Genomic DNA, 14,757 nt, shown 5'->3' on the forward strand with positions numbered 1-14,757 from the left:
GAATACCACAACGGGTGGCACTCCTGTCAGCTAAAAACAGGAAACTGAGGCTGCAATTTGCACAGACTCACCAAATTTGGACAATAGATGACTGGAAAAAGTTCGCCTGGTCTGATGAGTCTCGATTTCTGTGGTGACATTCGGAAGGCAGGGTCAGAATTTGGCATAAACAACATGAAAGCATGGATTCAACCTGCCTTGTATCAACAGTTCAGGCTTGTGGTGGTGGCATAACGGTGTGGCGGATGTTTTCTTGGCACACTTTAGGCCCCCTTAGTCATTGCCACGTTTCAGTTTTGAATTAAAAAAGAAAGAAAAACAGGACAAAAGCTCTCTTAAAAAAAAAAAAAAAAAAAAAAAAAATCTTGTAATTTGTACTCACCCTCAAGCTGTTCTATACCTGTATGAGTTTCTTTATTCTGTTATCGAACACAAAAGAACATTGGTAATTGATACATTTGAAAAGTTTTAATTTTAAATGATTATAATACTGTTGGTACATCATTTTGAATATGAGTGAACTTGATTGTTACAAAGGAGATGACGACTGTGCCCTTCTTAATTAAAGAGTATAATGACAGAAAATACATATTGAAGGATATGCAAGTAGAGATGTTATAGCAAAAGAAATCTCAGCAGATTTCAAAGTTTTCTCATGAAAATTGACCTGTATTGATATCTTACAATGAAGTATAGTCATGGAGAATGAAAGATTACATTGATCATACCATATATTGAAACTAAACATTACAAACAACTGTTTTGAATCTTGAAACCTCCATTTGGCTGATGTGTTGCTGTCCCTCAACTTGTATTATAGAATTACACTTAAAAGTTGCAGAAGAGCCCAAAATACTGGTCTAATGCTAGCAAATGAATGTCAGTATCAAACATTATATTCTGCATATTTACTAAGGATGAATCCAATGAGCTTTTTACACTAACAAGTTTTTGGAGTGCTAACTATAATCATTTTTGTTGAACTTTTTGTTGAATCAACTACAACCTTCAAACATCTGCAACAACATCTCTAAATTCATCATCACATGTGGGCACAGAAACAAATGAAATATTGAAACAAAGTGAACAGTTTAAATAGAGTTATTAAAACACTTGTCATGGATCTTTTTAAGCTCCAGTTTCTGGCTTGAAATTTTTAAGACTAATCTATTTCAGTTCAATATACAGAATATACAAGTCAGATGTACAAAATGGCATTTCATGAGATATAAAAAAGAAAGGAAAAAAGAAATGTATTCACAAAACCACACAGACTGACACCATGGCCACAACAGAAATAATGTGTCTCCATCTTTGGAGGAGAACCACTCAAAAAAGCAACTTGGCAGTAACAGTCCATCCCTCACATATCCAGTAGAGGGCAGCACTTTTAAAGTTTACATGATTTCTGTGCTGGCTCATTATATCTTAACCTAAAGGACAAGCCTTCCTTCTTCAAACCAATCTGCAAAAGCTAAGTTGAATATGTAAATACATTTTTACAGATGAGTCAGCTGAACTGAAGATGAATTAACCCTGGCACTCACAATTCTGATTCTTTGGATCAGCACCCTGTGAGATACTCTTCACCTTGAACCAAACACTCTACCTGCTGATGCACTGAACAAACACCCAGTTTAAACTGAATGAATATTCTGCAGCTGGCAAACTCCCGATCACATAAAGGTGAAGAACCGAATTTAAAACACTACAGCTCTTGAAGCACATCTGTGCATGAGCCTGTGCAATAAAACCACAGTTAAGGCTTTAATGTGTTCATCGTAGCTCTTTCTCTAAAAGAGGGCACATTAAAATGATTATCACACCAATGAAAACACCCATAACTTACGAGTAGCAGAACATGTGATACCCTGTTAGTCCCACTGGAGCAACAACAGCCCCTACACTAAAACACAGTACATATACAAAAAAAAAAATAATAATAATAAGGCTGCAAGTCTATAAGTCCTGTTCTATATGATGTGACATCTGAGATGTCATGGAATATAATATGTACTTGAAGTAAATGGATATATCATGATAAATTCACATAACCATATTGTTAAATAATGAGTTTGTTGTTATAGCCTCTACAATAAAGTGTTGCCACAGACAGCGTTTTTCTTTTTTTTAATCCAGGATAAGATGTAACCTCTGTTGTATAGCAATCGCCACATTTTGGTTTAAAAAATAAAAAAATAATAAAAAAAAAAAAGGAAAAAGCTGTCCCTTAAAATATTTTTATGAGAGTTCAACCAAAAAATGAAAATTTTTGTCATTACTCACCCTCAAGTGATTCCATACCTATATGAGTTTCTTTCTTGTTAAACACGCAAAATGTTGGTCACTACAATTTTTTTCCTGTGGAAATACTATGAAAATTGTGGCTTCCGGCAACTGTTGAAAATCGTCTTTTGTGTTTAACAGTAGAAAAAAACTCAGGATTTGGAACATTTTGAACGTGAGTAAATAATAACAGAATTTTGGATTGGTTTACCGAAAAATTAAAATTCCGTCATTAATTATTCACCCTCATGTCGTTCCAAACTTGTAAGACCTTTGTTCACCTTCAAAACACAAATTAAGATATTTTTGAGGAAATCCGTAAGCTTTCTGACCCTGCATAGACAGCAAAGCAACTGAATGTTCAAGTCCCAGAAAGGTTGTAAGGACATTGTTAAAATAGTCCAGAGAAGAAATTGTTCAATAAAGTCATTATTTTTACCTTTCTGGGCCTGAACTTGGTAGTTGTGTTGCTGTCTATGCAGGGTCAGAAAGCTCTTGGATTTCATCAAAAATATCTTAATTTGTGTTCTGAAGATAAACAAAGCTCTTACGGGTTTGGAATGACATGAGGGTGAATTTTTATCTGTGGGTGAACTATCCCTTTAAGTCAGAGTTTGTTTGTTTGTTTTTTTCACAAAAAGACCAAAATGTTTCTTGTTTCCTTATCTGTAACTCTATGACTAAACACAGTCCACCACAGGCTCGCCTTCATTCCCTTCCTCTTCCCCCCACATCCCGAACCTCATATCCTCATCATCCATGGATCCTCCATCTCCCTCTCCCAAACCAGCCATTCCCAATGCTTCATCTGCTCCAGGCTCACCCTGATGGGCACGGAGGTGTTTCCTCAGACTAGCTGGATCTTTAAAGCCTCTGTGGCAAAGCGGGCAGCAACACGGCCGTTCTCCTGTGTGTATGCGCTGGTGGTGTTTCAGATGCTGCAGGCGGCTGAGCCTTTTCCCGCACACGCTGCACACATATGGTTTTTCACCAGTATGTGTGCGGCGGTGCTTCCGCAGGCCGTCAAGGTGACGAAACTGCGTTCCGCAATCGGAACACGAATATGGTTTCTCCCCCGTGTGGATGCGGAGGTGAGTCTTAAGAGCCCCGGACTCGCGAAAACGGCGGCCGCAGACGGTGCACGGATATGGTTTCTCTCCCGTGTGGATTCTCAAGTGCTTTTTCAAGCTGGAGATGAGACGGAAAGTCTTTCCGCACTCCAGACACAAGTGAGGACGTTCTCCAGGTGCCTCTCCCATCAGCTCAGAGATGGAGCGTCGTATGGGCTCTTCTGGCGATGAGCCACCCACCCCTGGGCTCCTGCTGGTGGTCATACCCAGACCAGGAGCATCCCTCTGGGCTGATCTCAGTCCGGAGGTTCCTTGTGATGGGGAACTACTGGAGGAGGGTCCATTGTGAGGTCTGGAGGGCGGCGGCGGTGGTGTAGGTTTGGATTGGTGATGGTGTGAACGGGAGCCTCCTTCTTCCTCAACCACGTGGACATATGCCAGATCACATACGCTCTGTGCTGTGTGCTCAGCTTCTGTGGGAGCTTCTCTTCCCCGTACACACACCTGTCCAGAGGGAGGAACCTGCTCCTCTTTAACAGAGAAGCTGGTGTGTGAGGGAGGGTTTTGGGGTCTGGAGTGTGTGAGTCTTCTGCTGTCATCCACCATCTCACCTGTGACAAACATCAGACATTTAGAATCAGAATCAGCTTTATGTTGTTTCTTTTTTAATTCAGCTGCTGATTTTGATTCATACATAGGTAGGAAATGTCTATAAGAATTGTCAACTTTGGCATAGGGCTCGACAATAATTCAATATCAATATATAATGCAATATTTTCTCAATAACGGTGATATGATTTTTAAACACATTTCCGATATTTTGATATACATTACCAGTGTTTCCCATACATTTATTTGTGACGGCCCACCACTACTATAAATAAACATGAGCACTGCACGTTTTAAAAGTTTTTTATATGAATGCACCATTGAAGGAATCCGACTGTCTTCAGGAAGGTTTTCATTTTCATTTTATCTGATGAAATAGTGTTCATGTTCGGAGCGCTGCTTTGTGTACAGTTACCGGGGAAACCACGGTCTCTGTCGCTCCAAAAGCAATATTGCAGTTTCAGTAAGGCCCTCCAACAACGTTTTTGTTGTTGCTCACTCTTTTTTTCTGTTTTTCTCTTTTTTATGTTAAAGTCTAAAGTTAAAGATGGTAATATTAAAAAGGTATGTCTGAGAATCTTATGTTTATTTGACAGTAATTCCACATTTCTTGTTTGTATGAAAGCTAAATAATACAAATAAAAGGTAAACAATTTATTTGTACTATTTTTATTTTTTAAAATATTATCCCCCGGTTTCACAGACAAGGCTTAAGCCTAGTCCCAGACTGAAATGTAAGTTTGAGCTGTTTGAAACTGAAAGAAACTTGCACTAACTAATCTTAAAATATATCAGTGCCTTTGTTTTGTCTCAAGATGCACACCAGTATTGTTTTTTTTTCTAAGGCATATTTATGAAAATTACTTAAAAGACCTAACTGAGCTATGGCCTGATACTGGTTTAGTCTAAGGTGTCACAGACATGGCAAATTCATTTTTTTTATAAGTTTGTTGGTGCAAATATCAATTGCGGGAGTTCTTAGCAGTTTTTCAGGCTTTTTAGAGAATAATAATAGGTCCATTAATCATGTCAAATAAGCAGAGAAGCATAGATATGGTATCAGACACACAATAAATAAAACACGTGGCCCATGACCACAAAACTAGTCACAAGGGTCAATTTTTTCAATACATCTGAAAGCTGAACAAATAAGCTTTCCATTGATGTATGGTTTGTTAGGTTAAGATAGGAATCATAGGACAATATTTGGCTGAGATACAACTATTTGAAAATCTGGAATCTGAGAACGCCAAAAATGAAAATATTGAGAAAATCACCAAACAAAGTTGTCCAATTAAAGTTCTCAGCAATGCGTATTACTAATCAAACATTTAATTTTTGAAATACAGTATTTAAGGTAGGAAACTTACAAATGATTTTTGGCATAAAAGTAAAATCAATAATTTTGACTCATACAGTGTATTTTTGGCTATTGACTTATGACTGGTTTTGTGGTCCAAGGTCACATATATGCATAAAATAATCAGAATAAGTTGTAAAAATGTGTAACTGTCAGTTTCTAAGCTAGAAAACATAAATGCACAAATATTATATTTTTACATTTTATGGCTGATAATCAATTAATGGATGATAATAAAAGAACACTTAAAATATTAAATATTTAGAACATTGCAATTATAAAATCAAATAATTTTAAATGCTACAATTTGGGCATAAAAAAAAAGAATTTTGAGATTTGCTAAAGTAGAGTTAACAATGCTCGCAAATTATTTAGTAATTAATTATTATAAATATTAGATAGGCTATATAAAATGTAAATATAGCCTGTATATTAAAAATAAAAGAGAAAGACAGATAGATATGCATATGCAGGGCCATCCTTAGAGTTGCACCGGGCCCTGTGTTGAACGGATTGAGAGGGACCCCGCTCCTGACCTCGTGCTGGGCCCGAGTCAGCTCGGGACGGTCCTGCGTGTATGCACAATTAAGCATTGACAGATAACTAGTAAATAAAACCTGCTGTATGGGCAGATAATTAATATGGAACCTGTATATTGTACATCCATATTCTCATAACTTGTCTAATGCCTGCATTCTTCTGTGTTACCACATCAACATTTCACATTACATGTAATAAACTGAGTTTTGTCTTACCAGGTCGGTTCATGTCTGAACATATGTTAGAGGAATGGACGGATATAGGGTCATAAAAACTGTTCGTCACCGTCCCATCCGCCTGAATAGAGAGGTGGCAGCTCTTGAATTCCTCCCTGGAGTCAAAGCCGTGTATGGCATCACCCAGAGCGCCACTCAACTCGGGTTCAGCTCCAGTAAAGCAGCGCGGATCCGGCTCGGGCGCGCTCCGGTGTGTCAAGCGGCTGGAGTTCACGGGTCCACCGGTGGCGTAGACGTGAGGTCCCGGCATGGACGGGTTCCCAAAGGGACCCTGAAGCTGGTCGATTAATTTCTGTGCGCTACACAGACACTCCTGTAACGTCTTGAGCTCTCTCTCTGAGACTTCGAGTCGAACCTTCAGCTTCTCGTTCTCTTGCTCTTTGGTCAGCAGCTCCCGCTGGGTTTCGGACAGCACCGCCACGATCTCGCCCAGAAGGGTGTCCACCGCCGCGGACAGAGTGGAGCGGATGGTCGGTCCGAGGCGCGTTCTGAGTGTGGAGATGGACAGGTTTTTGTCCCGGACTGTGTTTTGCATGCACTCATCCTTCTCTCCCTTATGGGATGAGTTGATTATAGTTTGTTTACGGTGAGAAGCGCTCGCTGACGAGCTGTTTGTTGCTGTTGGTACCGACACTGGGTTGATTCTGCCCGCCCCGTTTTCACCGTTGTTGCGTTTTGAGTTCATTGCGAATTCTTCTGCAGGACACAAAAACGAAGAGAAAATCTATTTCATTAGTTATTGCTGTGATATATTGTTATATAGAAGGAAACGGTCATCTTTTGGAGTCTCGCCACGACAGTATTTCCTAATCACTCAGAAATGGAAAACTAAACACGAGCCAGATGAGCTACTATAGCATTGCCATTAGCAAACTAGCCCACACATTCCTCTTGCAAATGGAGCTTTTCGCTGACTCGGTTTTGGAGAAAGCTCGATAAATAACCGCACTGAATGCTCACGACAATACTGTTGTTAACGTGCATTAATGTAGTAATCGCTTTTTCTCTACGCGCCTGAGCCAGAGCCTTCATTCCACAGTACTAACGCTGGGATCAATCCTGACTTTTGATTGGTCAAAGTTCTGGTCGCGGCTTAATGACACACTCTCGCGTAAACAAAGCGCATATGACTAGCTGCGTTACCATTACCCTTCAAGATGCGCAAATTTAAATTGCGAATTGAAAATACGCCTAATTGAAACGCGTCAGTTTCGCAAAAACTCCCATAGATCGCAAAAAAGTTTTTACGCTCGCATGAGGTGGTTTTTCAGGCAATTCGAAAAAGGAATATTTAGCAAAACTGCAATGGAAACGGCTTCTTCGCATTTACAGGTCACATGGCATATGTAAGAAGTCATATGATCATTCTTCTACTGTACTGTAAACTGCAAGAAACACTTCATACGTAGTCGCTCTCAAATATAATGGGCTTTCCCTGGTATTAATGTTTAGACTATGTAATGTTAGACTGCACGCATCTGCGGCAATCCCATCAAAATCCATTGACATGACTTATCGCCAGAGGAACAAATTACATTTTAGTCGCATAACTGTTACTGTTGCAATACTTTTTTTTTTTAATCGATATTTACATAATATAGCCAAAGTTTTGCGCCAAGCTGTATTGGAAACGCGCCTAATGATTTTTCAGAACGAAAAACGGATTGATGTTCATCAGTGTTTAGATATTAGTCACGTCGTACACAAAATTCTAGTTTACACATCAAACGTTAGCTGAAGCAAACGTTTTTTAACCATTGGTTAAATATCAACTGTAATAAATCACTGGAATTAAATCTAAAAGTTCAACAAGATAAACTTTGATGTTGGCTTGATGTGAATTTTAATTTAGCTATTAAACCTTTACGTTTAAATCTTCAGACGTAAGTGGAGGTAAGGTTTCTTTAGCTTTACAACTTGACCAGCGGCTCTCCAACCCCCTTTACGGGGCCTCATCAAACTTCCAGGGGGGCCCTAATAAATCTAAAAAAAAAAAAAAAAAATTAAGTTTAATTAATTAAAAAAAAAATGTAATATACAACATTAAAATAACATTTTGGGGGTTATTTTTATTACAATAGAAGTACCAGAGTTGTCATTTTAACTTAACTTTAATAATAAGAAAACTTAAACTATACAAACAAGAGTACACATATCCTTACATGTCAGGGGTAATGTAGATATATGAATGAATACAATAAATATATGAAAAAGAATACAAAGAGAAAGTCTTTTTACATAAACCACTTGTACTTATTAAACAGCTGTATAGTTTTTTTTTTCTTTTACATTTTTACATTTTTCTATTGTCTCCAAATATATTTAAATATCAGCTTTAAATTGTTCAAAATTTGGTAATTTATTATTCCATTTGACTTTATGAATATATTAATGGGAAATTATAATAATCAAATCAAATATAAAACTCTTATCACCATCAAATGAAAAACATTTTTTTATTTGCTTTGAACAAACAGGGAACATTGAAAGACTGTACATTATATACTGCAATTGTAAATGTAGACAACAGGAGATACAGCCATCGTTTGAGAATATTGTATACAAAGTGATCAGCTAAATAATTAACTGACTACATACAACATGTAGATTTATGTATATACCTATTATATTGGTATTATATTATAAACATACGAATACATATACAAATACGTACTATATATATATATGTATCTAAAACCCTTATGCATACACATTGTACATGTCCACTCCAATCATGTATACTCCCAAATTCTTGAAGGCATATATATTTACAACCCACATCTGTCTCTATGAAGATACTTGACAGTGAAATAATTGAACTAATTAAACTATACGAATAAAGGAAGTTACTAGAAACTATTACACCTCTTATCTCTCAGGATACTGCTTGTTCCCTTAACCTTAACATAAGCAAGAACTAAACAGAGGCGATAATACAATAACCTAATTGTCGGATATCTTATAGTTCTTTGTTGAAAAATTAACAAGCATTATATAAAATTATAAATTATCTAAAACACTCAGAGTCCACTTCTAATCTTGACCCCTGCGCCAGTAAGAAGTTATAAGTCAAAATTGTTAATTAAGGATTTTATTGGGTTTTGTCTATCTGATATCGTATCTCAGCTCTAGGGGAACACATAACTTATGTCTTTTAGCCAAACTTCAAATACAGGCACAGATTCAGACTGCCATTTCTGTAAAATTGCCTTTTTTGCTAAGATCATGCATAAAAAAAAAGCATATGCTTCTGATATAAATCTGAAAATACTTTGCCACAATGGTCTAATTTTATGACATGCCCAAAATAAATGACAACTTGCCTTCTGAAATTTTCCATTTGTAACACATTAAGGATAGATTTGGGAAAATCTTATGTAGTCTGAATAATAGTCTGTGAATAACTTTGAATTGGATCACACTATGCCTTGCGTTAATGGAGCATTCATGAATTTCATTAAGACAATCTGCCCATGACTCACCAGACAATTCTATACCAAGTTCCTTTTCCCAATCTTGCCTAATATGATCAGTGTTCACATTCACCTTTTCCAGTAGTAAAGCGTAACAGAAAAAAAAAAAACAGTGCCTCGTTCTGTTGGACTGTGATTACATAGAATTTCAAGAGTTTGATGTATAGCCATGTTTTCAAAACCAGTGAAATGTTTCCTAGTAAAATCTCTAATTTGTAAATATCGGAGAAATATATAGATAAAAATCATATTTTAATTTGCCTTGCATCTGTGCATCTGCCTTTCTTGTGATTATGATTCCTAAATGTTTAAACAAATTAAGAGCAATTTTAAATGGTATAGCACACATATAGTAGTGTTGCTCGAGGCCTTGCCCTTCTTGCTGGCCTCTTCATGTAGCTTACCAACTTTTTAAAAATGTTTTGGCATTATTGTGGTTGTATTAACTTCTTGACTTACTTCTGAACAACTTTAAAGGTTAAATGCTAACTTTAAGATTAATTTATTACAAAAGTATTTGGAGGTTTAGTGGAGCTTAGACGAAAATGGCTTTCTCCATGTGAACCCCCAAATGAAAAACATTTTAACATAATATGAACTTAAACAAATGTTAATGTGCTGATATTAATTCATTTGTTGGTTCATATGAAAGATTGAGCAAATAATAAAATTAAGACGTGTCTGGGAGAAATCAGGGCATTAATGGGTTATATTTGAGTAGTAGTTCCTCTTCATTTTCAGCTTTATATGGGACACTCTGAGTGCAGAATGGTCTTGACTATACAAAATAGGGAATTATAAGTATTAGCTTTACTTGTACACTTCCTGCATGTGATGAAATAGTGCTGCTGTTGAGTTTTGTTATGTTCTTGGTCATGTTGTGCTGGTGCAGCAGCGGCATCTGGTGGCAGATCTTAGTATATCAGGAATTAGAAATAATAACAATCACGTTTGGGCTGTACCAAACATACCACAGTGTTTGTGCCAATTTAAGCACGGGTATGAACAGCCAAAAAGCTAGATGTTTTGTTTTATATCTCACCAGTGGACACCAGCCAGTAAGCTCTGATCCAAAGAAATACGGACTGGTGAATTACAAAATGATATATGAGGCAAGAAATAAGAATAAATAAACAGTTTTGCGAAAATGAGTAATATGTCCAAAGTGTGTGACTAGGGTTGTTTTTGCCATGCTAAAATAGCCATGGACCTTCTCTGAAGTGTTTCCACAAAGTGTGTCCCTTCAGTGGAACTGAAGCAGGGAAAACAGCCACAGACCGTTTTTCCTCTTTGACCAGCTTTATAGTTGTTACACAAATTTGGTCAAGTGGCTTTATACTGCCATTCCCCAAACTCATCCATGAAAGAGGATGATGGTAAACCATGATTCATTATTATTCCAGAGTTCAGTGGTGTTGAGCTTCACACAATCCAGCACATACTTGGCATTGCCTCAGTTATCTGGTGTGACTGCAGCACACACCCAAGCAAACCCATTTTATGAAGCTCCCAATGAATAGTTCGTGTTTGGATTTGCCTTTACAGGAGCAGTTTTGAACTTCATTTCTAAAAAGAGAAGCTGGTAATGCATCAGGGGCGATGTGCGTCAGCACTCCTTTTCTTTAGGCCTGTATGGCCCACTTCCTGGCTCAGCTGCGGTTAGCTTAAAATTATGGGTAACACTTTACTTGAAGGGGTGTGCATAAGACTAACATGACACATGTCATGTATATGAGGGAGACTTTATGCATGTTTATGACAACTGTCATTAAGTGTCATTCGCTCAGTTATGTCATTTGTAAGGCAAAGATGACATCGTTTGAGATGCCTTTGATATGACAACTTGACGTAAACCAATACATCTTAACCTGTCAGTTTATGAAACAAAGGCATCTCAAACAATGTCATCTTTGCCTTACAAATTATATACAAATGATATTAAAATTTGTGACTAATGCCACAGAAAAGTTTTACTTTTAAGAGCTTTTAACAGTGGTTGAATCAGGCTCTGCTGTACCAGAACATCTGGCTTTAGTTACACGTCTCTCTCTCAAGCTCTGCTCCGAGTCTGTACACATTTCTTAATATTTATTTGTTTTAAAAAATGTGAAAAATGCAAACTGAATAAATCTCAATCAGCTTGTGGGGGAAGGTGTGATAATAAAATGTGCAGGAATGCAGAATATATTGTGTATTTTTTTTTTTCAACAGTGCACAGAGAACAAACTGTACAGAGAACAAAGTTAGAGAGAGAGAAACAAAGTTAATAAAGAACAAATGATTTTTAAAGAGGTCATCGGATGCCCATTTTCCACAAGTTGATATGATTATTTAGGGTCTTAATGAAAAGTCTATAATATACTTTGGTTAAAAATTCTCAATGGTTGTGTAAAAAACACCTTTTTACCTCGTCAAAATGAGCTCTGCAAAAATCATCCCATTCTGAGGGCTTGTTCCTTTTAATGTTAATGAGGTCTGCTCGCCCCGCCCCTCTCTTCTCTCTGTGGAGTGACCAGCTGTGCTCAGAGAGATTGTTTACTTTAGTGCGTTTAGCCTCAAAACTTGCTAACTAGCACGTTATTAGGAAAGGTGATTGCAGAGATTCGTTAAAAAAAGGCACATTCCCTTCACAAACAAATGTAATCCACTGCATCTTCAGCGGCTCAGATGTCGGGAGTAAATGACGACCACTATGTTCATTATTACATCCAGCAACACAACACCTCCACCGCTCAATCTGAGATATTCTTGTCTAACTTACAATGGAGGTCTGACTGTTACAGCTGATCTGAGGTAAGACGTTCATGTCAATCAACTATCGTGGGAGCGACCTCTGCGGGTGTGACGCCACACCAACAGGCATCTGAGAACGGCTCGATTTGAAAAAGGGGACATTATTATTACAGATTAATTAAAAACCACTGCATGGATTTGTATCATTATAGGGTAGATTTGTACATACACTGCCAACACACATTAATGTTCAAACAACACGTAAAAGTGAAGTTTGCATTCAATGACCTCTTTAAGCCGCACACACCATAATAAAGAGAGGGACTTTCCAGCAGAACAGCGAACTGAATACGTCGCACGAACCATATTCATTCCTGCCTACTATGGTAACTCTCTCATAAATTATAGTTATTTTCCAGCTTTCTAAAATACAGAGGATAACAAAGATAATGTGGATAATGTGAAGCACTAGTATTAAAAGGGCTGAGTGGATCAGTTTGTTCTTCTAGAATGATATAAGTGTTTTATACAGAGACAGTTTACCGGTGTTTGTACATTTACTAAAACGGTTTTGCTGCCCCTCTTTAGTTGATGGTAGATTTGCACTCTAAAACACTTAAGGGATTTGGTGGCTAGGTGCTGCTGCTTGATTTAACTTATGGTGATTCTGTGGTAAATGAAACATTTTAAATATTCCAGGAATCCCTAACAAGAGTCAGGAAATTCCAGACAACTGCCTCATTTTAAGTAACTGCTTTTGTAAAGATGTTGTAACTCCATTGTTGTTGTTTTTTGGCAGCTCTAAAAGGGACATTCTACAGAAATGTACACTTTTGGCATGGAATGTCTTAAAATGTCTTGTATTTCTTTTTCTAACATTTAAACTTAGACCACATTATTAGATTACCATTTGACTTTGTGAATACATATAAATGCAGCTTGGTGATTTTTTTTTATAATCTTTTTTGTGCAGTTATTTAAAGACTACATGTACCTTTTTGTCACTGGTGTTACCTTCTTTGGCAATAGTAAAGGTTTTTATGAAATATTATTTCTCGATTTTTTATTTCAGCACATAGTCAGAATTACAGAAAAATAATGAAAATGCAAGAAATAATGACATAAGGAGATTTTGCTTAAATAATGAATAATGAGACCTATGATTAATCAGATGCAAATAGAAACACAAAACCAGTCCTAAATGTAAGAAAACAAGTTGACAAAAAGATTGAATCCAATATTTGGTAATAATACATAGCATAATAAGAGATTTATAAGTAATTGTTTGGAGTCCAGTCATTTTTGATCGGGAACACCACAAGTGTGACTTTGCAATTTTGTACAAAATAAAGCATTTAAAAGCAAACTTCCTGATTAAACATTAAAGTACACTAGTGTGATAAACTGTGCAAATTTTCACATTTTGTTTAATCTCATATTGTGAAAATTATTCATAAAAAATATTTTTTTTCAAAAATAAAAACACAAAACCAGTCCTAAATGAAAGAAAACAAGTTGACAAAAATAATGAATTCAATATTTGGTAATAATGTAGCATAATGAGAGATTTATAAGCAGTTGTTTGGAGTCCGGTCATTTTTTAGGTGAAATAAAAATGACGAAAGTTCTAAAAAAAAATTCTGAAAACTACTACCCTGTGTGAACAAAGTCAGTAAGTTTGAGTCCAATGCAATAACGTTAACTAGTATTTTTGGGAAAAAGAAAATCTTTAACACAACCAGAGGGTTAATCACCAGTGACATACATAAGACCTGACATACTGATCTTCACTGGTGTTAAGTAAGGTAACACCAGTGAAAATTTTCATGAAAAATGCATTTTCTCAAATGGCTGTTGCAGGGTATTAAACCACATGTTGTCAGTCATGGTATACTCACTAAATTAAGTAGTTTAATCCATTTGTATTCTAGTTTTTAAAGTAGGTCATACCAGTGACTTCAATTAAAAGCTTTATCATGAAATTATGATGTAAATGAGAAAATTTCTGATAACTGAAAAGAGACGGTAGACTTAACATGGGCCTTTTTTTCATAGATATTTAGGAAATAGAATGAAGGAAGTAGAGTGTTGTCATCGTGTGATTTTTATTTCAAAATAAATGATTTTTGTTAAACAGTAAAACTAGTGACACAACTCCAGGGGGATTTTATTATATAATTTTCTCTTTTTTTTTTTTTTTTGGCATTTAGTTTTTTAATGCCATTTACACCATACATTTGAAAGTTATGAATACATTACTATATTTAAATGGTAGAAAAGAATAAAGCACTTTCCCTCTGTACATGGCTGTGGGGACTTGGAATTTATATAATTAATTTAAAAACAAATATTACCACAATAATGACTCAAGAATATGTAATTGTTCAAATAACATATTGTTTCTTTTTAAAATATAAGGAAACTATAATCCTAAAGTGTTTTTCTAGTGT

General features: G+C 36.3%; 1 protein-coding gene across 1 annotated transcript; it reads right to left on the minus strand.

The window, feature by feature from the left end:
- Positions 1-446: 446 nt before the first annotated feature.
- si:ch1073-224n8.1 (B-cell CLL/lymphoma 6 member B protein) lies at positions 447-7,428 on the minus strand. Its single transcript, XM_051109180.1, has 2 exons — positions 6,081-7,428; positions 447-3,967 (listed from the first exon to the last, which is right to left on the minus strand). Exons 1-2 carry the CDS (start codon positions 6,784-6,786, stop codon positions 2,967-2,969), a joined length of 1,707 nt encoding a protein of 568 aa, XP_050965137.1. The 5' UTR covers positions 6,787-7,428; the 3' UTR covers positions 447-2,966.
- Positions 7,429-14,757: the final 7,329 nt, after the last annotated feature.

The sequence above is a fragment of the Labeo rohita genome, chromosome 5, assembly GCF_022985175.1.
Source record: "Labeo rohita strain BAU-BD-2019 chromosome 5, IGBB_LRoh.1.0, whole genome shotgun sequence".
NCBI lineage: Eukaryota > Metazoa > Chordata > Actinopteri > Cypriniformes > Cyprinidae > Labeo > Labeo rohita.